The sequence below is a fragment of the Dendronephthya gigantea genome, unplaced genomic scaffold, assembly GCF_004324835.1.
Source record: "Dendronephthya gigantea isolate DGI-Jeju-01 unplaced genomic scaffold, DenGig_1.0 000010F, whole genome shotgun sequence".
Classification (NCBI taxonomy): domain Eukaryota; kingdom Metazoa; phylum Cnidaria; class Anthozoa; order Malacalcyonacea; family Nephtheidae; genus Dendronephthya; species Dendronephthya gigantea.
The window spans coordinates 1278441-1301310 of record NW_021163020.1 but is presented as its reverse complement, the minus strand read 5'-3'; the positions used below and the strand labels follow the sequence as shown (position 1 = coordinate 1301310).

The 22870-nt window shown below is 38.8% G+C and overlaps 4 protein-coding genes across 6 annotated transcripts; 3 read left to right on the top strand and 1 right to left on the bottom strand.

The window, feature by feature from the left end:
- Positions 1 to 25: 25 nt before the first annotated feature.
- On the bottom strand, positions 26 to 2792 carry LOC114518517 (integrin-linked kinase-associated serine/threonine phosphatase 2C-like). Of its 2 annotated transcripts, XM_028538537.1 has the most exons (11): positions 2689 to 2792; positions 2302 to 2433; positions 1885 to 2008; positions 1634 to 1740; positions 1362 to 1455; positions 1195 to 1282; positions 1035 to 1109; positions 920 to 963; positions 732 to 851; positions 549 to 630; positions 26 to 472 (listed from the first exon to the last, which is right to left on the bottom strand). In XM_028538537.1, exons 1-11 carry the CDS (start codon positions 2717 to 2719, stop codon positions 311 to 313), a joined length of 1059 nt encoding a protein of 352 aa, XP_028394338.1. In that variant the 5' UTR covers positions 2720 to 2792; the 3' UTR covers positions 26 to 310. The 2 variants fall into 2 exon arrangements, with proteins under 2 accessions (XP_028394338.1, XP_028394339.1); XM_028538538.1 differs by lacking the exon at positions 2689 to 2792 and having other exon boundaries at positions 2265 to 2393.
- A 73-nt stretch (positions 2793 to 2865) lies between these two features.
- LOC114518507 (calmodulin-binding transcription activator 2-like) lies at positions 2866 to 10440 on the top strand. The gene is made up of 14 exons (XM_028538520.1): positions 2866 to 3215; positions 4303 to 4370; positions 4722 to 4767; positions 4851 to 4952; positions 5039 to 5110; positions 5282 to 5414; positions 5493 to 5527; positions 5605 to 8099; positions 8306 to 8484; positions 8583 to 8969; positions 9122 to 9186; positions 9301 to 9375; positions 9530 to 9748; positions 9906 to 10440. Exons 1-13 carry the CDS (start codon positions 3072 to 3074, stop codon positions 9746 to 9748), a joined length of 4020 nt encoding a protein of 1339 aa, XP_028394321.1. The 5' UTR covers positions 2866 to 3071; the 3' UTR covers positions 9906 to 10440.
- Positions 10441 to 11094: 654 nt separating this feature from the next.
- On the top strand, positions 11095 to 16142 carry LOC114518511 (paternally-expressed gene 3 protein-like). The gene is made up of 8 exons (XM_028538529.1): positions 11095 to 11245; positions 12023 to 12095; positions 12375 to 14204; positions 14995 to 15105; positions 15204 to 15257; positions 15351 to 15539; positions 15617 to 15790; positions 15863 to 16142. Exons 2-8 carry the CDS (start codon positions 12044 to 12046, stop codon positions 16051 to 16053), a joined length of 2601 nt encoding a protein of 866 aa, XP_028394330.1. The 5' UTR covers positions 11095 to 11245; positions 12023 to 12043; the 3' UTR covers positions 16054 to 16142.
- A 1539-nt stretch (positions 16143 to 17681) lies between these two features.
- LOC114518516 (nucleolar protein dao-5-like) lies at positions 17682 to 21831 on the top strand. Of its 2 annotated transcripts, XM_028538536.1 has the most exons (9): positions 17682 to 17772; positions 17860 to 17898; positions 18163 to 18255; positions 18401 to 18617; positions 18929 to 19036; positions 19156 to 19212; positions 19316 to 19420; positions 19613 to 20787; positions 21023 to 21831. In XM_028538536.1, exons 4-9 carry the CDS (start codon positions 18437 to 18439, stop codon positions 21410 to 21412), a joined length of 2016 nt encoding a protein of 671 aa, XP_028394337.1. In that variant the 5' UTR covers positions 17682 to 17772; positions 17860 to 17898; positions 18163 to 18255; positions 18401 to 18436; the 3' UTR covers positions 21413 to 21831. The 2 variants fall into 2 exon arrangements, with proteins under 2 accessions (XP_028394337.1, XP_028394336.1); XM_028538535.1 differs by lacking the exon at positions 17682 to 17772 and having other exon boundaries at positions 17788 to 17898.
- Positions 21832 to 22870: the final 1039 nt, after the last annotated feature.

Sequence of the window (22870 nt, the reverse complement as noted above, 5' to 3'; positions counted from 1 at the left end):
TTGTGATGTTTTATTGTTAATACCAGAAAACGAACATGAACTACATACATAGTATTACATCTATTATAATTTGTCAAGTATTACGACTACGTTGTCAGAAATTATTTTGTAAATAACTTCATTGGAGGATCAGATGTGCACAGAACAGTAGTAGCCATAATTTGCAAAAAAATCGGAAACCTTGGGATGCGCACTGCTGTTATTGTTCAGTTCTTTTGTTTAGCTTTAAATTCCACAGATCTTTATCTGTTGCTCCTTACTCCCTTTATTGCTTTTCTCACATCCTGATTGGCCAGCTCCATGATTCCTGCTACGCTGATTGGATCTCCACCAACATGACCGTGACGTTGTCTGAACTTCCTTTTCTAATCGCATCGCCGGCAACACTACTGCAAGCTATTTCATAAAGCGTCGGTTCATTCTCGTCCTCAGATTCGTCAGTACCTTTATTACTTTTAATAGCCGTTTCTCCCTGTAAGGCAACAAAAATTACACAATAGGCCTTTCAAAAGCACAACAAAAGTAACCTAAATTATTCCTGTTCACACCTCCAGAATATCGTTTATATATTTTATAGCTTCGTCCACTTCAAAGCCTTTCCACAGCCCATCACACGCTAGTAAAAGAAATCTAAATGAAACAAGAATAGAAAATAGGTTTACACAAGAGTGTGTTTGGAGTACACAAACTAATTCAAATAAAGCTGGTTAATCGTGTCATATAAACAATACTTGTCTTTATCAGTGAGCGAACATCTTAGCACATCAGGGGTAGCTATGACACCACATCCTTTAAAACGACCATCGCCAAATGAACGAGATACTTCAAGAATACCAAGAACTCGGCCCTCTCTAAAAATATATGAAATCTAAAATTAATCTCAAGGATAGTTGAACTTAATTTGTAAATGTCTATTGACCTGACATTCCCTCCTGATTTTTGTATTCGAAGTCTTTCTTCGTACTATAAAGAAAAACAATATTTCAGTTTTGTGAATGTTTTATATAAATATAGCTGGTTTTGTTTGGGATTACCTGAGTTGGAGAATGATCTTTTGTAAGTGATACAATGCTATATTTTCCATCTTCATTTCTCCGACAGAGTAGTGCCTAGATTTTGGAAACAGTTGAAAATGACGGGACTTCCGTTGCGATTTTCTTACACCACGTACTAGCGGACACATGCACCTCTTACTTTGCTATCTCCGAGGTTTGCAACATACAGGACATCATTAACGACCAAAATTGACACAGCAGTGGAACCATCTTTTAATGTCGGATTACTAAACAAATTATGCACCATTTTTCGTATTATATTGCTATTATACAGGCTAAAATTGATTGAATTTTATTATAGCATACTGTTTGGTTGCTTCCTGCAAGAATTCTTCATCCGTCTTGCGATATGCGTCGATTAAACATCGTTTGATTTCCTTATCTTTATTTACAACTTCGCCTGTTAAACAAAACAAATTCACTCGCATTCTAGAAAAAGCTACCATTAAACTATTATTTACATAGTTTTAAAATGTTTATAGAAAATGTAATATTTTCTCTGTCATTGTAGAATAAAGGCCTCCAGGACCTCTTTTTTGGTGAAAAATGTTTTTTTGTCGTTATCCCCAATCGTCAACCTTTTGGAAACTTTCTCACAATATTCTTGTGCAAATTCTTCGCAGCAAACTTGGCAGCTTCTGCCCCAGCATGACCGTCAAATATGGCGTAGTAAGCCAGTCTGGAGCTGAAAAACATTTTCAAATTAAGTGGGTCGTAATGAAATATTTATTTAACGCTTTTGGTTGGTAGTTATGCTAGCAACGTTTTCCGAATTGGAAATTACACTCAGTTAATTGAAAGGTAATAGAATTAAGGTGGCTCTTATTACACGTCATGTGGAATGTGATCATCGCTAAATTCCGGTCCAAAGTCATCCATTACGACATGAGCATCTTGCATATCTTCCCGTTCTCCCATTCGTTCAGTAACGAAACCTTTCAGCAGAAATTTAACTACAGAACAAGACTTGGTTAAAGAAAAAGTTGGAAAAATTCGTTAAGTAAAGACTGTCATATGGGATATATTATGTTGTGCAAAGTAATTTCCTTTTATAGGGTAAAATCATCTACATTCGTCCATTATTCGTCTTCCTAATACTAAATCAACAATACCATCAATCATCACGACCATTACTGTCATTTATTAAATTTATCAAACAATCAATCACCATTTACGAACATATATCAATTATTCCTACAACCACATTACTTTTTCATATCAGCTGATAACAATGTTTATAAAATACCATCATTTTCTAATCGTCGTTTCTTATCAGAAGTTTCATCGTCGTTTTCCTGCTTTCGTTTCTCTCGCTTTGGTTCTGGAAGATCACCAAACAGCCCTCCACCATCTTGTGTTGAAGAGCCATTCTCTGAATCTGGAAATGCGAGAAACGCAACTCGATATTTGAGCCATTTTAGGTATGTTCTGTTATGCTATAGTTATGCTCAGGATTCAGAAGCAATCGCTTGATTATAAATGTTCTATAGATTATAATCCAGCAATTTTATGCGTTGGTAAATAACAAAAATGGTTCGGCGATATTATCTTTATTTGAGCTCTAAAAACCCCAAAATACGCCATTTTCCCGCCGTCATAAAGCACCTGACGAACATAAAGAAGTCGTTTTTACCTGGGGGAGGGAGATCAGCAAATAAATCCATCGTTTATAAGCATTTAAACGCGCGAAATATTGCGATATTCTTTTATATAATTTTTTCTTATTATTCTCTAAACGCGCATGTTTTTGTGCGCATGGCTGCTGGTAATTGGGGGCGGGCTCAATTTGTAAATTTGTCTGAAGAAAGAATCTTGTTGTTGTCAGCCATAAACAATTCATAAGAAGAGCAAGATGTGAGAAAGATAAAAATGCTGTTTGAACATGAATGATACGAAATTGAGAGACCACAAGGTCGATGTCACGTTAGCTTTAGGAAGCCACACAAGTTCGTTAGCGTGGGAAGACCAGGGTTTTCTTCGACTTTGAGATTTCAGAACGTGAACCGAAATTCTGGAATGCTGCAAGTTCAGGCTTCAAATGGAACACACGAATCAGAAAACAAGCAAAAATCGAAGATATTCAGCTTCTCTGCGACATTGAATTCCCTTGGGACCATCGACAGGCTTCCCGAATTCCGATTTCGGTGGAATTCTAATGAGGTATGTTACTGTAAGGCGGGAAGGAAGTTAGAAATGTGATGTTTGTGCCGATGTTGTCGTCTGAGTTATAATTTCTCAAGTTACTTTGCTTTAAAAGTTCTTTAAAATGCTGCAGTTAAGCCTCGATATACGATAGACATGATTACATATGCACGCGGCCATAGAAACAAAAATTAGACGATAATAACACGATGACAGTCGAGTGTGACCTATGTTTTGAAATTCATACCATCGCCATTTCCTTTGCAAAATTTATGAATTTATGATATTTCTGCACCAATTACTTTAAAAGTTTAACCGCTTCTGAAATACTTATTGTCTACATTGAAAAATCTAATATTTTGTCAGATACTCAACCGTTTGAGAGCATCAAGCATGTTTGAATACAGTTGTTTATAAAGATTTGTCATTTAGTCCAAATCATTTATCATTTTTCGATAATTTATGCTCAAGTAAGTTTAATTTTGGGCGATCGTGTACTGATAGATGTCATGATAGATTCGGTAAACGAATTTAACGGAACACGGGATGTCTAACGTTCGTCATTTTTAATGTTTATGAAATTAATTTTGGCCCGTATTTTTCACTTCTACCTATATACAGCGTTTGATATTTGTAATATAGTTTCACAGCAAGCAATGACAGGTGTAATTACGGTTCGTTAATTACATGCTACCGCGTTTGCGGGTAATATTTTTACGTTTCGTCCCGGAGATAAGCAACACGTATCTTATTTATGGCGAGAAAGTATTCCACATATTAGCATTTAAATGAGGAATCCTGTATACCTGTATATATCCTGAGATGTTATCTGACGCTGGGATATTGTGGCTTTCGCTTATAACCTTTTAATATCAGTACTTAAATTCAAAAATACCCTGCGGTAAAATGCCCTGCGGTATAGAGACGCAGCATGCTCATTGAAAAACCCCAGCTTGCAATAGCATTTACTTTTAAATAAGTATTGAAAAGCATTTTGTGGGCTGAGTAAGATTCTGTTAGTTTACTTGTCTAGTTAATGTATATAGATCTAAGTAAAATCATTGAAAGGTATGATGATTTTAAATTACGGTGTATTTGGTTGTAGGAAGTGTTTATAATTTTGACAAGTCTAGAGGAACATAAAAACTGGTTAGCAAATGAAGTCAACATAAGGTAAAATGATGTTATCATGCAATTAGACCATCATCGCTACCACTATGATTATCGGCTCATCACCATCAACTACCATGATAATTGCTAGTGTTATCACCATTGTCATGATCATCACCATCTTCTTTACTACAAGCTGTTACTACCATGATCATCACCATGTATATTATAACAATTGTCATCACTATTCTTTTCACTACTGTTGTCACCTTACTATGATTACCATTACCATCACCTCCACCACTGAAGTAATTGATATCATGATATCTTCACCTGCACCATGATACCACATGTATTATCACCAACCTTTCATGTTGAATGAAAAATATCACGATCTGTATTTTATTTTACTAGGCCTCCAAATGGTTCACTTCTTCTTTACAACAGAAATAACTCGAAGGTAGATATACTTCATTCCTTTCATCCATCTCCCTGTGCATCACTTTCCTCTAAACACCTTTACTTTCATTGGCCAATTTCCAGACAAGATCTTACCATCTGGATAAATATTTTTGGAAGACAAGAAAGAATAGCAAGTCTTCCGCTAGAGTTGATCACTCCAGTCTCAGGATCAGAGGGATTGAGGTAAGAATGTTAATTTTTTCGCAGAATGAGAAGGCAAACAAAATAATTTGCATAATATATGAAGAAGTTTGCATCTTTTTCTATAGTGTATATATTGCTCCTATGTTCATTCAGCATTAGTGTCCACATTTCATAGAAGGTGTTATTGGTTGTTAGAGGTACGTCTTTGCTTAACAAGATAGAGTAATAACACATAACGCAACTTCCGTAAGCGACCATGCATACGCCATGACACGTGTCTACAATAACCTCGGTACGTTGTCACGTGTACCACGTGCCGAACACATGGTACTACGCTGGTAGAAGTATTAAGATTTGATTTCTTTTAGAATCCGGATATCGTTCTTGTCCACTACCTAAACATCCCCGACAGGACAACGACATTTGATGATCTTGTGACATCATTGCTTCCATATAAAACGCTTACTGAACAAGAGTTACTTTGCCAATTACAACCAATCTGTGAGTGAACATGTCCATTTTAGTTCACAAAAGAAGTAAGCTGTCAATTCCTGTTAATACATTTAAATTTTGTTTTAGTAAGTGGGAACAAAGAAGAAGGACACCAAAGCAAAGTTTGTTCTGTCTTACACGCAAATGAATTTCCCATAGCAGAAACGTTGATGATTTAAACTGGCATCTTTTCTTCTAGATCGTTCCAGTTGATGTGAAAAAACTTGTGTCGGAAGTTAAGGGATACAAGGAGCCTAAAACGAAAGGAAGAGCCAATAAGAAAAGGGCATCAGGCAGTAATAAACCATCAGCTTCGTCCACGCAGCGGAAACCATCAGAAATCAATGGCAACGGACCGAACAGTGTAGACAAATGTACCAATTGCAACAAGTGCTACACGACATGCCCTACGACGTCAATTTCATCCCGCACAAATGTTGCTGTGACTATCAATCGAAACAGTGGCTCTACTTTGCGCCCTAAAATTGCTGATGAACCAGTAACTTGCTTTGTGCAGAAGAGATCAACTGAAAGTGATGGGGAATGTTTAGTATCAGCAAGCAAAATTGTACAAAATGGTGCTCAACAAAGTTTCCCGGCAGCCTCACATTGCACACGTACCCAAGGCATTGCAACTACAGATTTAATATCTGGACATGATCGCGCCAATCAGCTCTACCCTGGTCAAGGCTTGCTCCAACAGAATCCTTATGCAATAGCATCAAGTACGCCAAACAACACGTTATCGAATGGTTGCCATGGTTATGCTACTCTTCCAGTTACGTCACAAGCATTGTTGGAGAACGACCTCGTAGTGTTGGATTATGACGGGATGAACCTAGTTCATAGCCAATCGGAGAACGACTTATCAAAAACGTTTGATATTGGTTTATTTGACAATGACTTGTTGCATTATCTACCAGAATATCTACCTAATATGAACGACCTGCCATCAGAGTTACAAACGAATGGTAGTTCTGATATTCTGTCAACATCTTTATCTCCCTTGACTGCTGGAGAACTTCAAAAGGCGACAGTTCAAAGCAATTATAGTGAACAAACTACTCCATGCACATCAAATCAAGTTGGGTTATCAAGCTGTCCGGAGTATGGAAACTTCGTTCATCAATCCATTACATCAAGTGGTGGCATTCCAACCAGAATGGGCCGGACATTAAGTAGTCCAACTGAAATGATATCCACAGATTGTCATACTTTAGATAACCTTACTCCATCTTTATTGTATGCTAAAGCATCTATTGACGACTTATTGCCTGGAGGTCACCATTGTCCTTCCAGGAACCAAACGTTAAGGGGACAAGTGCTTCAGATTGGGGTGCCTGATGAGAGTCTGGTTGAAACTGGTGTATCTCATATGAGTTGCCCAGAGGTCGACAGGACTCTTTTTCATGAAGGAATCACCCAGATGAGCCTACCCGAGTTTGATGTAAGTCAGTCAGCTGCGAATAGTGTTAGCGTTTGTGGAACAAATGGAGAAGTTTCCAGTCTGAAAAGTGTTCCCCAAGATGGTATGTTTCAATCAAATGAGTCAATGGCAGGAATATCTCAAAATGAGGTTTCTAATGAGAGCTTGTTCAGTGCGGAAACCAACGGAGGTTTCCAAAATGTGGGTTTATGTCCTATGAGTGAGTCTGCAGCAGGTGCCACAAGCATGTTCGGTGTTCAGAAAAAAGATACTTTTCTGAGTGGTTCTCGAGTGTCGTCATCAGATGGAAGAATGGAAGGTGGGTTATCTCAACCTTCGGACACGTTAACCCAAAGCAATCCTCAAACTACAAGTCATATTTCAGAAAATATCATAACAGAGTTTTCACCAGAGTGGTCGTATTGCGATGGAAAAACAAAGATTCTAATCTTAGGTGACTGGTCACGTCAAAATGGCTCCTACTCCTCCCTTTTTGATGGCTGTTCAGTAGCCGCAACTTTGATTCAGCCTGGCGTTTTAAGATGCTTTTGTCCACCTCACGATCCTGGCCTGGTTTCCCTCCAAATCGCATGGAATGGATTCATTATCAGCAATGCTTGTGTGTTTGAGTACAAGACGCGGGAAAATGCCACCAACTCTGTCTCTGATTGGCTGAGCCCGAGAGATGAAGACCTGAAGAAGTTGATTCTTGAGAGAATCGAAAGACTTGAAAGTGTATTAGGGATTGCTCAATCGTTTGGGAATAATGAAGCTGAAAGACGAACTGTTGAAGGTGAAGGTGAAGTGGGTACATTCGAAGACAGAATAGTAAGAATTTGCGAAGTCCTTCTTGAGAGGATCTGCCTTTCGACAATACCAGAAACCGGGCCTAAAGGTCTCACTCTGCTTCATCTTGCGGCAGGCCTTGGCCTTACCAAACTCGTACGCTTGCTTAAAAAACACGCGTGTATGGAAAAGTTGCAGACTATGAGGACGGGAGGCGAAGGTGCCGAAGACGCAACACAAATGACCAAGGTCAGTAAACCAGAATGGTCTCCGCATGCTAAAGACTCCTTCGGATGCACGCCGTTGATGTGGGCTTGCTATCGCGGGCATCATGACGCAGCGATGACGTTGTTGGCATGGCAACCATCTTCATACCGCGAATGTGACCAAAGCGGACGATCAGCGAAGGCATTAGCGCAGGAAATGGGTCACGTGTCTCTGGTACGTGAAATGGACGAGTTTATATGTGGAGAAGACATGTAGTAAGTTCGCTTTTTTTTAAAAGGCATTTTATAAAAATGTATACGTGAATAAAAGTCCACCTCTCAACTGGAACTGTTTACAACAGAGCCAGTTTTAATCTTTGATAGACTAAATCGTATGCAAACTCTTAACCTTTCGATGTATTTTTGTCTTTTATCTATTTTTGTCAAAGACATTTGCGATTGTGACATGTGTTGTCTTGTAGTTCTATGGTAATGGAAAGCTCGCCACAATCACCAAGCAGTTCTTGTGCATACCTCTCAGTTTCATCCAACGAACAGGCTCCTCAATCCCCAATGTCAGCGGATTCCTTGGCTTGGGAGAGAGTTGATGGAGTAACGGAACCTCCACCAGATTTTGATACGGCCGTTGTGATGTCAGAAGGTTCGATTCTTTATTTTCGGTGTTTTTTGTCGTGTTTATTCGAATGGTGACAATTGTGAGGTTTGGGTAGCTAAATTTGATTGCTCATTTTAACTTAGATCGACCCAACACTCTTGGAAAGGTCTTGGTTGAGATTCGAGCGCTGATACAACAGGCTGAAGAAAGGGCAAGGTCTCCTCTCCAGACTCCAAGTAACTCTGCTCCATTTGCACTGAACTTCACTGGCTTCTCTGACATACAAACTGACGATAGACCTTCAGATAACTTGATGAAGTCAGAACCAGAATTTGGACCCAGGACACCTCATTATGACACGCTTTCCATAGACTCCTCACCAATATGCACTCCAGCATCGCATTCTCCAAGTTCTCCTGCCGTTCGAAACTCGCCTCAATCTGCAGGAACAGATACGTCTGAGTTTGAGGAATTCCTGAGTAAACCACGTCAATTCTTGGAAAGAGATTTTTCCGAATTGACTCTAACAGGTAAGGGTGTGTTTTAGATATTTTCCCAGCACGTACCACGCTGAACAATTCGTCCTGAAACTTTACATTTGATCGTAATGTAACATTTAAAAGTTGAAGAAAAACGAATCTACGTCTTCGTTAACCTCGTTTCTCCTCGAAATCTTTCCTAGACATTGAACAACAAGAGCTTCTACAAGCCGCAAGAATCATCCAAAACGCATATAGACAATTTAAGGTGCTTGCACAAAATCAATTTTCATTGTGCTATACGTATGCATGTACATTTTTAAATTTTGCAAAATAGATTTAATCGATAGTAAATTAAAAAATGGGAATTTTTAAACTTTAGATCCGCAAAAAACAACACTTCGACGAATTGAAAGCAGCAGTACTTATTCAGAGCTACTATCGTCGGTATAAACAGGTTAGAAATCATAAATCAAGTATTGTACTCTTGCATGATATCTGATATGTATATACAGGCTTATATTATAAATAATTTTGAAAAGGTTTTCGTTTAGAATATCTTCTCCTTTTTCTACCAAACGTGATAAAGCTTTTTGGTCTTTATTGTATAGTTTGCGCTGTATAGACGAATTACAAAAGCAGCAGTCTTAATCCAGAACAGCTATCGCGCTCATAAAGAGCATGAACAATTCAAGAGAAGTCGGCATGCAGCTGCTGTGATTCAGACGTATTTCCGCCATTACCGCAAAAGAAAACAAAGAAATGCTGAGGAAGATGCGCCTGGAAAGAGACTGGAAACAAAATATCGCAAGCCATCGTATGGAAGATAGGTATACCAACATATACTGATGCAGTTATTGTAAAAGAAATTAGTTGGAATATAGCTCAATAGGTCACTTAAACCGCACGGTCCAGTAGATCAACCGCGACCATCGTAAGCCCCACATTTTCTGGAAATTATTTTGAAAAATGTTTTCTCTAAATTAGGTATAAAGACAATGTACCTTTGGACATCGGAGATTTATTGACGATGGAGTTGGTTACGTCTCTTCGACAGTGGTAACTATATATATGGTTGTGTGAGAATTCTGCTTAAGATATCGTGGTTCAAACCGTATGTAAATACACATATCCAGTATACATATATATTTATTTAAATTAAGTTAAGACGCGAGTGCATGTTAAAAGAATGTATATATTGTAATTGACGTTTGGAGTACCAGTATGAATGGCTCAGAATTTGTTATATATATATTTGAGTGTAAGTATTTTGAATTAAGAGCAACCTCGAAAGACAGAAAAATGATGAAACTGTATATGACAAAACTTTAAGTTATTTTAAAACTATACAAATGGCAAAAAAAACTCGATTAAAGTGTCTGTGGTATAAGGAAAAATATGACATAGCAGTATTTTGGTATAGCATAAAATATTTATTCAAATCGGTTGTATAAAGTAAAGATATTTAATGATTATACATTTAAAAAATATTTTGATTCTTGAAATATCCATTTATTCAGGCTAAACAAACTGTGGTTAAAAATCGCGACCTCGCTTGCGTACTGGTTAACTGTATTAAATTTACATTTAAAGTTTATTATCCGTGTAATCATATAAATACTAAAAGTTTATGATGTAATCATTCACATTCTAAATGTTTCTTTGACTTTGGTCACAAATCACCATAAGCGTGCATGCAGTCGAGATCTCAACTTCTTTTAAAAAATATTTTTGCTTGTTTGTCTCATAGCGAGGTTAGAAGTTTCTTTATATTTGGCAGACCTTTAGCTATTTGAAATGTGCATATCGTATATTTAAAAGCATGCATATATCTGTTTATTGATGTCTTTTTGAGGATATATATATGTGTATATTGTAAACACAATCGTATTTTTAGGCACACAGTATAAACAAAATGTATAATCGTGCAGTTAGACAGAGCAGTTAAATAAAGATTTGATTGAAAAAAATGTTTCACTAGATTAAATTTCTGGTACAAAGTTGTTGCTTCCAAATATCTTCGCGATCATTTTTGCTGCGCGATTTCGTCTTATTGATATGACTGAGTTTCTTAAATTCATCTCTGGAATGCGTGTGATGCGAACTGATGTTTTATTTTCTTTGAACAATTGTTGATATTTCGACCTACAGGTACGTGTCGCCTCATCCCATTGTCCTAGGCTTGTATCTACCCGTTTCGAAAACGTGGAAACCTCTTTGATTTCTACTTTTCAGACAATAGAGGAGGCTTTTCTTCGGCTGCCTTTACGAACGGACGGAAAATAACGTTTGGAAAAACAGTTTTATCGCGAAATTCCGGACAAAATGTAAGTTTTTTAAACAATTGTTGTTTTAGTAGTTTGAACAAAGTGGCCAATGGACCTGCTGGTGAAATCAATGGAGTTATAAGACAACAAACGTCGCTCTGTTTTACATGAGCGCGTAGCGTGTGATTTTTACATATATATGATATTCAACATCTTCCTCATAAATGCGGTTCAATGAGTTTGTACAATTTGCTTCTGCAACTTTTTCCGCCAAGTTTTGATTCAATTTTCCAGTAAAATCACTCGGCTGTTTTACATAAATGACGGATAAACAAAGATTATGTAATAGTCCTAGTATCTTTTGATTAAAGTTAACTCAAGTTAATTTTATAATTAGTTTTCGTATATCTATATACACACGCAGGACTGATGTATATTAAACATCAGATACACATAGATGTTTATTTTATTCGCATATATATATACTGTGAATAAGTAAATGCTACATATCTATACTCGTATATGTAAGATAAGATATACCCCATACATAAATCCAATGCAGCTAAGCTCTCAAGATTTTTTCTCTCAAGATTTTTTCATTCAGGAAATCAATACGAAACAAATTAATTATTTAGAAAAAGAATTAAAATACATACATAGCAAATCTCTGTGAATATTCTATCGACTCTTTCGGAACTTTCGTAATGAATAATTTGAGAACCATAGCATTCACTATCAGTGATATTAATTCATTTGTAAACTATGGCTCGAAGTTCAAGGGATTTATATACCTGAATTTTTCTTGATTTGAAATCAATCTTTATCTTCCATTTGCAGCACTGGATTTTATCCTCCAAAATGAATAATTTTACCTGCTTGTTCATTCTCACTATTCTTTCCCTATCACAAGGTAACGTAAAATCTATTGCGAAAGAATAAAGAGCAACACATATTCACATTTTGCAAGATTGTACTGCAACAACCGTCTGTTTTCAGAGGAATGTTTTCTTCAAAAAAATATTCAGATGGAATATAGGTGGAGTTTAGCTGAGTTAAAGAAAGTTATTTCCTATTAAATGTTATAAAATTCTGGACGAAACACGTTTAAACGAAATGTGTATTGTCATCTATCATTTGTTAATGAGTCAAATCTTTTCAAAACTTAATTGATCCATTCAATCTGTTGCAGGATTTCCACGACCATCTTTGGACAAAGCCAACAGACGGCAAGGGGTGCACTATGGTTACCCCGAGAGTTCCTCAGAACCCTATACATCCACACAAGCCACTTCCTATAGCGAGAATCCATCATACGCGACGACGTGGTCTAAGCCAGCGGAGTCCACTACGTCAAATCCTGCCTCTCAGGAGTCAATAGCGAGCTATCAGAACCCAGCTGCTGATCAAAACTCGCCTGCTCGCGAGACAACAACAGCCTCTCCCTATGCAGCACAAACTGCAGACCGACCCACAGAAACACCACAGGATCAGAGTAAACAAACTCAGACCCAGGCTGATCAAAACACAAGTCAGAAACCGACAACACAATCACCTTATGCAAGTCAAACAGCTGACCGTCAAGCAGAAACAGCCCAGGCTCAAAATACACAAGCTCAGACTCAGAGCGGTCAAACGTCTGCTCAGCAGGCCGCGACGGACACTAGTACTCAAGATCAAAGTTCGCAAACGCAGGGTGATCAAAGCTCGTCTCAGAAAGCGACAACTAGTTCGCCATATGCTGCCTCACAGAGTCCAAATACTCCCCAAGGTCAAGATACCCAGTCCAAAACCTCAACAAGTCAAACGCAAGACTCAACATCACCTCAGAAACCCGCAACTCAGACACAAGACTCGACATCACCTCAGAACCCCGCAACCCAGACACAAGACTCAACATCACCCCAGAACCCCGCAACCCAGACACAAGACTCAACATCACCCCAGAACCCCGCAACCCAGACACAAGACGCAACATCACCTCAGAACCCCGCAACCCAGACACAAGACTCAACATCATCTCAGAACCCCGCAACCCAGACACAAGACTCAACAACACCCCAGAGCCCCGCAACCCAGACACAAGACTCGACATCACCTCAGAACCCCGCAACCCAGACCCAAGACTCAACATCACCTCAGAACACTGCATCACAGACCTCAACACAATCGACCGCCGATACAAGCTCAACACAGACTCAAGCTCAAGCTCCTCAAAATCAAGATCCATCCACCGCCCCAAACCAGCCTCAAGCCTCTCAAAGCTCAACCCAATCCCAGAGCGAAACTCAGCTATCTTCACAAGCTACCCAAGGTGGCCAGTCAAATGATTACAACCAAAATAAAGGAAACAACGAGTATGTCAACCCACCAAAACCCTACAACGAAGCTCAGAGCAATCCACAATCAGCTTCTTCATCTGATAATTCGCAATACAAAGTAGATAAGGTGATATCTAAAACGGCGTCTGACTCTTCTCAGGGAAACCCCTCGTCACCAGTCTACCTCTCGACCTCTGGGACTGCAAACGTAGCGGACAGCAGTAAGCCCGACGACAAGTCGAAATCGGCTACAGTGAACAAAGAAACCACAGTGAATGGAAATCATGCGACAACTTACTTAGAGTTGCCCAAGATCATTCATAAGCCTGCTATTGTCAAATATCAGGTTCAGATTGCACCCAAAGTCAAGGGTGTGCCTATTGAGCAAGAAATAGCTATCATGCCTCCAGATGGCGGAAAGGGAGAGCGTAAACCGTTGGTACTTTTGAAACAAGTTGTTTCCAAACCAACGGATGAGAGAATACAAGTGATTGTGCCAAAGAGCGAATCTAGTACGATCAGTTCACCTAAAGTGGAAGTCAAGGGCGGTCATCTTGATCAAGAGGCTTTGAATGGTCAAGATCAAGCTAATGGTCAAAATCAGGATAGAGGTCAGGGTCAGCCGCAAGGTCAATATCAGGGTCAAGGTCAAGAGCAGTCCCAAAGTCAAGATCAGACACAAAGTCAAGATCAATCTCAAGGTCAGTACCAAGCTCAAAGTCAAGATCAGTACCAAGGTCAGTACCAAGGACAGGATCAGAGCCAAGGTCAGTACCAGGGACAAGATCAGTCCCAAGGTCAGAACCAAGGTCAGGATCAGTCCCAAGGTCAGTACCAAGGTCAAGGTTAAAGACCGTACAGCGTCGCCATGTTCGCGCACCGTAAAACTGGGGACGACATGTGGACACAATTTCCAAGAATTCAATACTATAAGAACTTGCCACTCACACACAGTGGACTGAACATTTCTGAGAACTTCTGAGATTCTTAAATACTGTAAAATACAGACGCTATTTTTGTGCGAAAAGGTACATGTTGACTCGGTTTTACGGTGACAGAGAACATTGCAAATACTGTTATTTTTGTACAAAGAATTTTCCAAAGAACGCCTGGAAAAAAAGCCTTAGAAATGAGTTTTAGATAAAAAGTAAATGTGCAACAAGTATCTTTTCATGACCAAAATATAATATTTTAAAAAGCAACAGCAAGTGTTAATTAATTTGTGTAAATCAAGAACCTATTGGGAGCTTAGGTAGAGCATTTTTAAACTCGTAAGAATTCGTTTTGGGAGATTATTTACTTGGTTGTTCTGGATATTTCCCTCATAAAAACAGTTTAATCGAAGTTAAAAGGGGAATCAAAACTCAGTTTCATGTTTGAAGAAAAGTAGATCAGTCGTTTCTCCAGGTAATTTGATGTCATGAACGTCAACAAAATCCAGGATTGGTATTTAAGTGTAAATGATCAACACACGACCTGTTTATTCTTTAGACTCGGCCTGTGGAGATTTGTCCATGTGCGAAAATTATAATCCAAATATGTGTAATCAAGTGTGGATGAAACGGCATTGCAAGAAACTATGCGGACTGTGTACTCCTCCAGGTGGGAAGAGTTGTATTATCTTTCCCAAATCGTCTTCAGTGTAATTACATGTTTGTTTGTGCATCAGTGGTTTAAGTGTCTTTTTGTATTTTCAACAGAAGATGAAATATCTCTTTCAAGCGCTCCAAGCGAAGAGACGTCTGGCCCAAAACGTAAGGCATGAAAGTCGCTCAGAATAGAAAGATTATCTTGATTTTGTAGTGGATTTGAGCATTTTAAAAGTATATTTATTGTAACCTCTCCAGATTGCGAGTACAGTGGAGTGATTCATCAGAGCGGTGAGACGTGGTCACCAGGACCATGCGTACCTAAATGTCACTGTAATAATGGTATTATCAAATGCTCAAAACTGGAATGCCCGGATTTGAACTGCGATAAACCGATAAAACGCCGTTGGAAATGCTGTCCTGAGTGTCTTCCCAACTCAGATAATGGTAGGTACTTGCGTAGGCTCCTGGTTAGAGCTACTTGTTGGTCTTTCAGTAAAACAAAGATATATATTTTTTTTCAGAAACTAGATGTGGTGTGGACACAACTGGCGGCAATGCGGAAAACTTGTGCTGTGTCTTTCCGTTTAACTATCGTGGAATTGATTACTTTACTTGTACAACTGCTGACGCACAAGAACCGTGGTGTTCAATAACAAGAAACTATGACCGTGATGGGTTATGGGGGAATTGTGTTGGTAAGTTTTGATATTGTTCATCACGGGACGTATAGCTAGGTCCATTAATAATAATAATTCTTTTTTCCCAAGCAAAATCAGAAACTGAAAAGAAACACGTGAAGCAGGCTGATTCTGATGAGAAAACTGCTCTGGTCCTAGCAGCACAACTCTCTGGTGCTCGAAAATGGCGCAACTCTACAAACAACCAAGCAACCGAAGCTCTCAAAGACGTTCACACACCCTTTGTCCCAGAAAGATCTAGATCAACTAAAAGCAAGTGATTCTCCCTCCGCTTATTCTGACAATGCATACAAGAATACCTCTGGGGCTGATGTCAATAGTGTTTATCAAAATGATCCCTCTGCACAAGATGAATACTACAGAAATGCCGGTGCTGATCCTTCACAACTGAAAACACCCAGTTATGCTTTTCAAGGCAATTCAACGCCACCAGTTACGTCACCAGCGACAACGTCATCTTCCAGCGCATCACAAGTCACGAGTAGTGGTGGAAATCCATCAAACGCTTATCAACAAACGACGTCATCAGCTTATGGAGATAGTTATGCCAAAGAGTCAAATCCCGTAGCATCTAGTACCCCGGAATCAAGTACTTCTGCGACTAATCCCGCAGATTCTAATCCCGTAGCACCTAGTTCCCCAGCACCGAGTATCGCTGAAGCTAGTCCTGCATATTCTAATCCCGTAGCGCCTAGTTCTCCAGCACCAAGTACCGCTGAGACTAATCCCCGAGATTCTAATCCCGTAGCACCTAGTTCCCCAGCACCGAGTACCGCTGAGGCTAGTCCTGCAGATTCTAATCCCGTAGCACCTAGTTCCCCAGCACCGAGTACCGCTGAGACTAATCCCCGAGATTCTAATCCCGTAGCGCCTAGTTCCCCAGCACCGAGTATCGCTGAGACTAATCCCCAAGATTCTAATCCCGTAGCGCCTAGTTCCCCAGCACCGAGTCCTGCTGAGGCTAATCCCGTAGCATCGAATGCTGCTGGGTCAAATACTCCGGCGTCAAGTCAGTATTACGGCGATGCTAATAGCTCGCCAGGTGTAAGTGCATATAGTAATAGCTATGGACAACAGAGTACTGCAAAGGATACAACAGACAATACTGTACCAAACGGGATAGAAAATCAAACATCATACGAGATCAACCCCGACGCAAGTACGGCACAGTACGCGAATACCCAGCCTGCCAGTACGTGATGTAAAATGCCCTATTAGGGGATGAAAAAACTGCCATATGATTTAAGACTTGCCATTCTTCAACACTTACAGTTGTAGCGAAGTTGAACTCTAAAATATGAAATCTCTCACAAAGTTTTTTTTTATAAAATAGGTTTTATAATTTTATAAACCGAGGGCATATATGATATTGAAGAAACTTTAGTACAAAATTAAGTATTTAAAATAAATTATCTTAGTTTTGCAGCTTTTAAAGTCGAGTCTTATAAATCAAGAGTATAATAACTTAGTAGCTATAAATCAATAGTTAAGAATAAAACTATGAAAATCTAAACATTGTTATGAATTATTTACAACAGACAACAGATTGTTAACCGGGGCAATTTGGAACATAACTAAAATTCAAGTTCAAGAATTCAAGATTGTAATCTATTGAGATGAGACTAAACCACTGGGGACGACTCTAAAACACATTACTCAATCTTAATCTTAATCACTTAATCCTAATCCGCAGATTAATAAATACAAACACAAATGTAGTTAAGCCCTTAAGCCTTGCGATACCTGTTCACATAAATTATTAACATACACCCATGCTCGAACGCATTTTTTATTCTGGTACTTAATTACTTTTCTTATACCAATAATGACAGCAAAATCCTGTAATTTCTATACATGTTATCACACTAATCAAATTTACAGCTAAAAGAATAGAACTGTCCGTTTTAAGGCTGTTCCTCGCACCCTGTTGGAGAACAATATTGTTTTAGTTCTACCAGCAAGTGGCGTGTGGATTTAATGTAAATAAATCTTAATTTGGAAACTACTTCAGACAGGCGAGGAGCAAATAAAAAGATTTATTCATTGATTTTATTTCAAATTTCTAGCAACCTTTTTCGCACACAGGAATTTTCATCCCAACCAAGGTATGATTAAGTCGTATTAAATGTTACAACCATTGCTTTGAATTTTGTTTAGGGGGAATAGTTGAATCGTTTAGGGGAATAGTTGTGTTTTTATTTTTTATAAACAAAAGATAAGCAACCAGTATAACGTTTTGTCTTTTAGTATTTTAGAGTTTTAACTTAAGTCCGCATTATTTAATAATCCATCCTATTGTGTCAATTTTTACGAACTCTTTAAAGTTAGGCAGAAATGTATTGCGTAACAATGATTTTTGTATTTTAAAGAAACAGATAAAGAGGGGGAAATGGTTTGCTCAGCAAGGCTATTTATTAGTCTCCTCTTTTTGGCTACGATATTTTGTATCGTGAACTCTAAACGTGAGTATTCTTTGATGAAATAGTTTGGTCTACCCCAATTATCCCTTGGCTAATTCCATTTCCTGTCACCAAAACGTTTGTTCACATAAACGATTTTCGGCAACAAGTATATGGTCAAATCAATTTATCCTCATTTCCATCGCAGATCGTCATCACAAAAAATCCCATTCTCCTTTGCATCATGGGAAAAGCAAAACGGACTCCCCATGGAAAGGCTCATGCCACTAAGCATCACGTCTTGAGAAAGTTTCATCACGGTCGGCACCACCAACAACATAAATTACGTTTGAAACACGGGCATCAGTTGCACCTAAAGGCTCATAAGAAAGGTTTAACTTACGCCGAGTCTCCTCTTCCACCGCGTAAGTTTTTTAATATCCATCCTTTTATTTAGCTGGTGTCTTGATTCACAGATGAATTATGAGACGAGAGGAAGACCTACGTTCAGTTATAGTGACCGTTATAGATGTACTTAACTTTAATTCCATGCGTCGTTCGCTGTCTAGCATATTTTTAAACAACTTCATAACATCTTAGTGTTCTCCACGTTAGCCACCAATTTCAAAACTTCTTCCTATCGTATCAATCTATTAGCGAAACTCCTAGCAACTCTGGAACTACAACAGCCAATATTTGTTATAATTACTGACCCGAAATGCTTCTCTCTTTTTAGAGCCATGTATTGACTTTTTACCTTGCCTCCAATACCGTTACTATCATTGTTACCATCACGAATGGATACGAAACAATTGCCCAAAACTTTGTCACTATTGTGACCATCGTAAGTGCATATACATTCAGTATTCTTAAACACAGTTTAGTTCTGATCCGGTACAGAATAAGTAAGATGTAGAATACCAAACAGCCATCGTGAGTTTTTGTTTTCATTTTGTCTTCTAGAGCCTTTCCCTGAACCCATGTACGGAAGATTTAAACCAGTCGCGGCTGATTATCCAGGTAAAATATAACGACTGAGCTTGATCTCAAGCACAAGGCAGCGTTATGAATGATATCACAGTCGATAATTGCACCGATAATTATTTGGTTTTTTAACTTGTAGAATGGTGTGTTGATCACAACCACTGCAAAGCCTATCCTACGGAAGCGTGCGCTTACGATAAATGGATGCATCTCAACTGTCTAAGAAAATGCGATGCTTGTTATGGTATGTTGCTGTACATCAACTCTAGATACACAAGAATTAATACGGTTTTCTTGGGCTCTGTTTGGCAGCACTTATGTTCCAAATTCCTCCGGTGTCCTGGATACAATTTTTAAAGAACCGCATAAATGCAAAGCTTCTCTGAGTCCTCTCTTCTTCACGTCCATAGTGATCTAAAATTTCTATCTGTTTTAGATACCAAGAAAGTAAAAGCAGGCCTTGTCTTCGTCGATCATCCGTTTAATTTGACTCCTCAAGATAAGAAGGTTGACGATAAGCTTGACGCACTTCTTCATTTCCGTCCCACTCCCCCACCAACACCTCCGCCACCAATAAAAAAGAAAGTTAACAAGAAGAAGGTAGCTGCTGACCAAAAGAAGGTCAGTGGTGCCCCCGCTAAACTTGCTGCCTCGAAGTTGCCATGGAAACTTCCCGGAAAAGGAGCAGCACAAGGCGACACTCGTCCAGCTACAAATAACGCTGGCTCACCAAAGCAGCAATCTCAACCAGCACTACCTGTTGACAGTGCCGCTCAGGCAGCATCTCAGGCAGCATCTCAGGCGGCAACCCAAGCAGCAGCGAACGCTGCAACTCAGGCGTCCTATCAGGTGACACAGGCTGCAACCCAGGCAGCTAACCAGGCAGCCGCCCAAGCGCAGGCTGCGACACAGGCTGCCGCTCAGGCTGCAACTCAGGCAGCAACCCAGGCGGCAACTCAGGCAGCTACACAAGCTGCAACACAAGCTGCTACGTTGGTTGCCACCCAAGTCGCCAGTCAAAAACAAGCCGAACAAGACCAGAAAGCTGCAAACCAACAGCAAAAAACAGGTGACAAGAAACCCGCAAAGGCATCTACATCCGACAAACCATCCCAATCCGCGAATATCCAAAAAGAACAAAACTCTGACAAAGCACCCCGACCCGCAGCAGCACCTGCACAAAATGCCCAACCTATCAATCAGGCAAGTACTCAGGCACCTGCACAGACCTCCGCAACTCAACAAGCCAACACTGAAAAGGATCTAGCATACGAAAACTCCCAACAAATGATCCAACAACCTGTCGAACAGCAAAATTCAAAGGGCACACAACAACAAAACATTGCCGTGAAAAACTTGAATAATAAAGACAAGAAAAATCCTGCACAAGAGAATCTCCCGTTAAAACCAAACTTGATTGAAGGAAAACAAGAGAAACTTGCCGAAGACCAGTCCATACCCGCAGCGAAATCCCAGCCTGATTCTTTGCCTAAGGGAGAAAGCCCGGTTGGAGTACCTGCATATAGTTACAACGATTTGGTGAGACAAGAGTTGGAAGCGGTCAAAGATGCACCGACGACTAAACAATTTAAAGCAGATATCTTGAAGGAGGTAAACTGTCTTTCCAGGAAATCAGTTTCAACTTATGTCTTTCCAGATGAAAGTGCCTGGCACTTTTCCTTCTAGATATTCAGCGCGGGTAATCATCCATTGGTTTTGCTTTACCGCTGAAGGAAACTCGAGGGAGGCGATTGTCCCTTTCGTATTCCTTTTAAAGCTAATCATTGTCTTGTATTTTAACCGTAGTTGATGATTACTTGTAACACTCTCTTTATATCTTTGACAGGTTCAAGTTAAACTTAAATCTGGAACCTTTCCTCAGATCGACACGGCAAAGGTGTTTACCAAACACAAAGTCGCGAGACCAAAACGAAAACACGTCGTGGAATCCACGAGCGAGGCCAAGCACAAAGTGGTGAAACCCAAACACAAAAAGAACCATGCGAAAAAGGGCATCTTACACAAGGATAAAAAACATCGTAAGAATTTTGGAAAGAAACCAAAGAAAGCACACCCGAAACAGGAAGACGCTCAAAGGCATGGGAAACATGGGAAAGCACAACATGATAAAAAAAAGAATCGTGGAAAAGCTGAAGGGAAAAGCAAACTCCATCACAAGAAGAGCAAGAAGAGACATCATACCAAGAAGTTGCATCGCAAAGAAGAAAGTTCGTAAAGAAATGGTAAGTAAAAGAAAATAAAGAACTCCCTATGAAGAAGAAGAATAAACATGTCCTTGAGAGTCGCATGGTTAACGTAATCTTGCAGTTTCTTAAAGAAGTTTGTTTATTACCGATTTCTGGTAGTTTCTCCAAGTACGGTCGAAGTAGCTGCAAGATTACGAATTTTATGCCATGCTCGTTTAGTCTCTGATGCATTGTTTAAAACAAATAAACTTAAACTTTATTGATGCAGTAAATAATTAAAGGAAATCACTTGATCTGGTATTAATAAAACAAACAGATTATTATAATATTTTTAAAGGTATAGATATATGATTATAATAATTTGTAATTTGTTTCTTTTAAACTTTTATTCAATTACACAATAATTCAATAAATCATTTGTAAATATATGATGATATATTAAACATTGCTAACGATTACTGATTGAATTAAATGGACTATAAACAAACTAAACTTGTTGAAATGACTATATAATTATACTGTATGCGTTGTTTGAATATTTCGAATTGATTTTGAAGCACTTTGCATTATGCCTTGCCGTATTATACCATCACATATTGATTTAGGGCCTTTTTTCATGAAGATTTATTTCCAAAATGTGAATGTGAAACATATATAAGACAGTTTAGCGGTATTTTTAAATCCATGACAAGTTTTGATACATTGTCAAAAGCTTTGTCAATCGATGAATTAAATTTATAGACTTTTTAATTGTTGCCGAGTCTGTGATAAAAAATATGTGCGTGTGTGCATGTGAATTAATATAGCTAGCTAGCTATAGGATCAATTTCATAGGGTCAATAATTAATGATTCTATTTATTTCAGAACTACAAACTATTCGTGTTTGTCAACTGTTGTATCTGTTTAAAACTCACAAATAAACTAACAGTTTAAAAATTAGGAGCAACGAGTGTAAATGTACTATTTTTTGTTTTAAACGTCTGTCATTACGCAAAATCTTCTAAAAAAAAAATTTGCGGTGTCAGTACAGCATTTGGTGGAAGAATCAATCCACTACTGCCACATATAGCCACATTCAAAACGTAAACAGGTGTGCATCAGAAATTTGCAAAAGAAAATCTTCAAATTCGATCGTACGATCGTTTTTTAAACACCATAAACCGTAAAGTTTAAATTAATTTTCTCCTGAGTTTTGATTATAATTAACAGACGTAAATTTTTGCTTCTTCATTGTAATTTTAACAAAAATATTTAAACTTTTTCATTCAATTCACTTCCCCCCTACCAGGTAGTTCATTGTGTTCGTTGGTAGAATAGTAAAGAACCTATTGTCGTTGTGACTTGCCACCATGCGGCGCATGCGCTTTGTGCACAAAGGACCCGCTCCCTGGACAATGGCATTTATTATTCCACAAAGTTTGCGTGAACTTTTCGAATTATTGTAGAAGGAAACCTCCGTATTTCTGCTCAAAATTGTGATATTTTT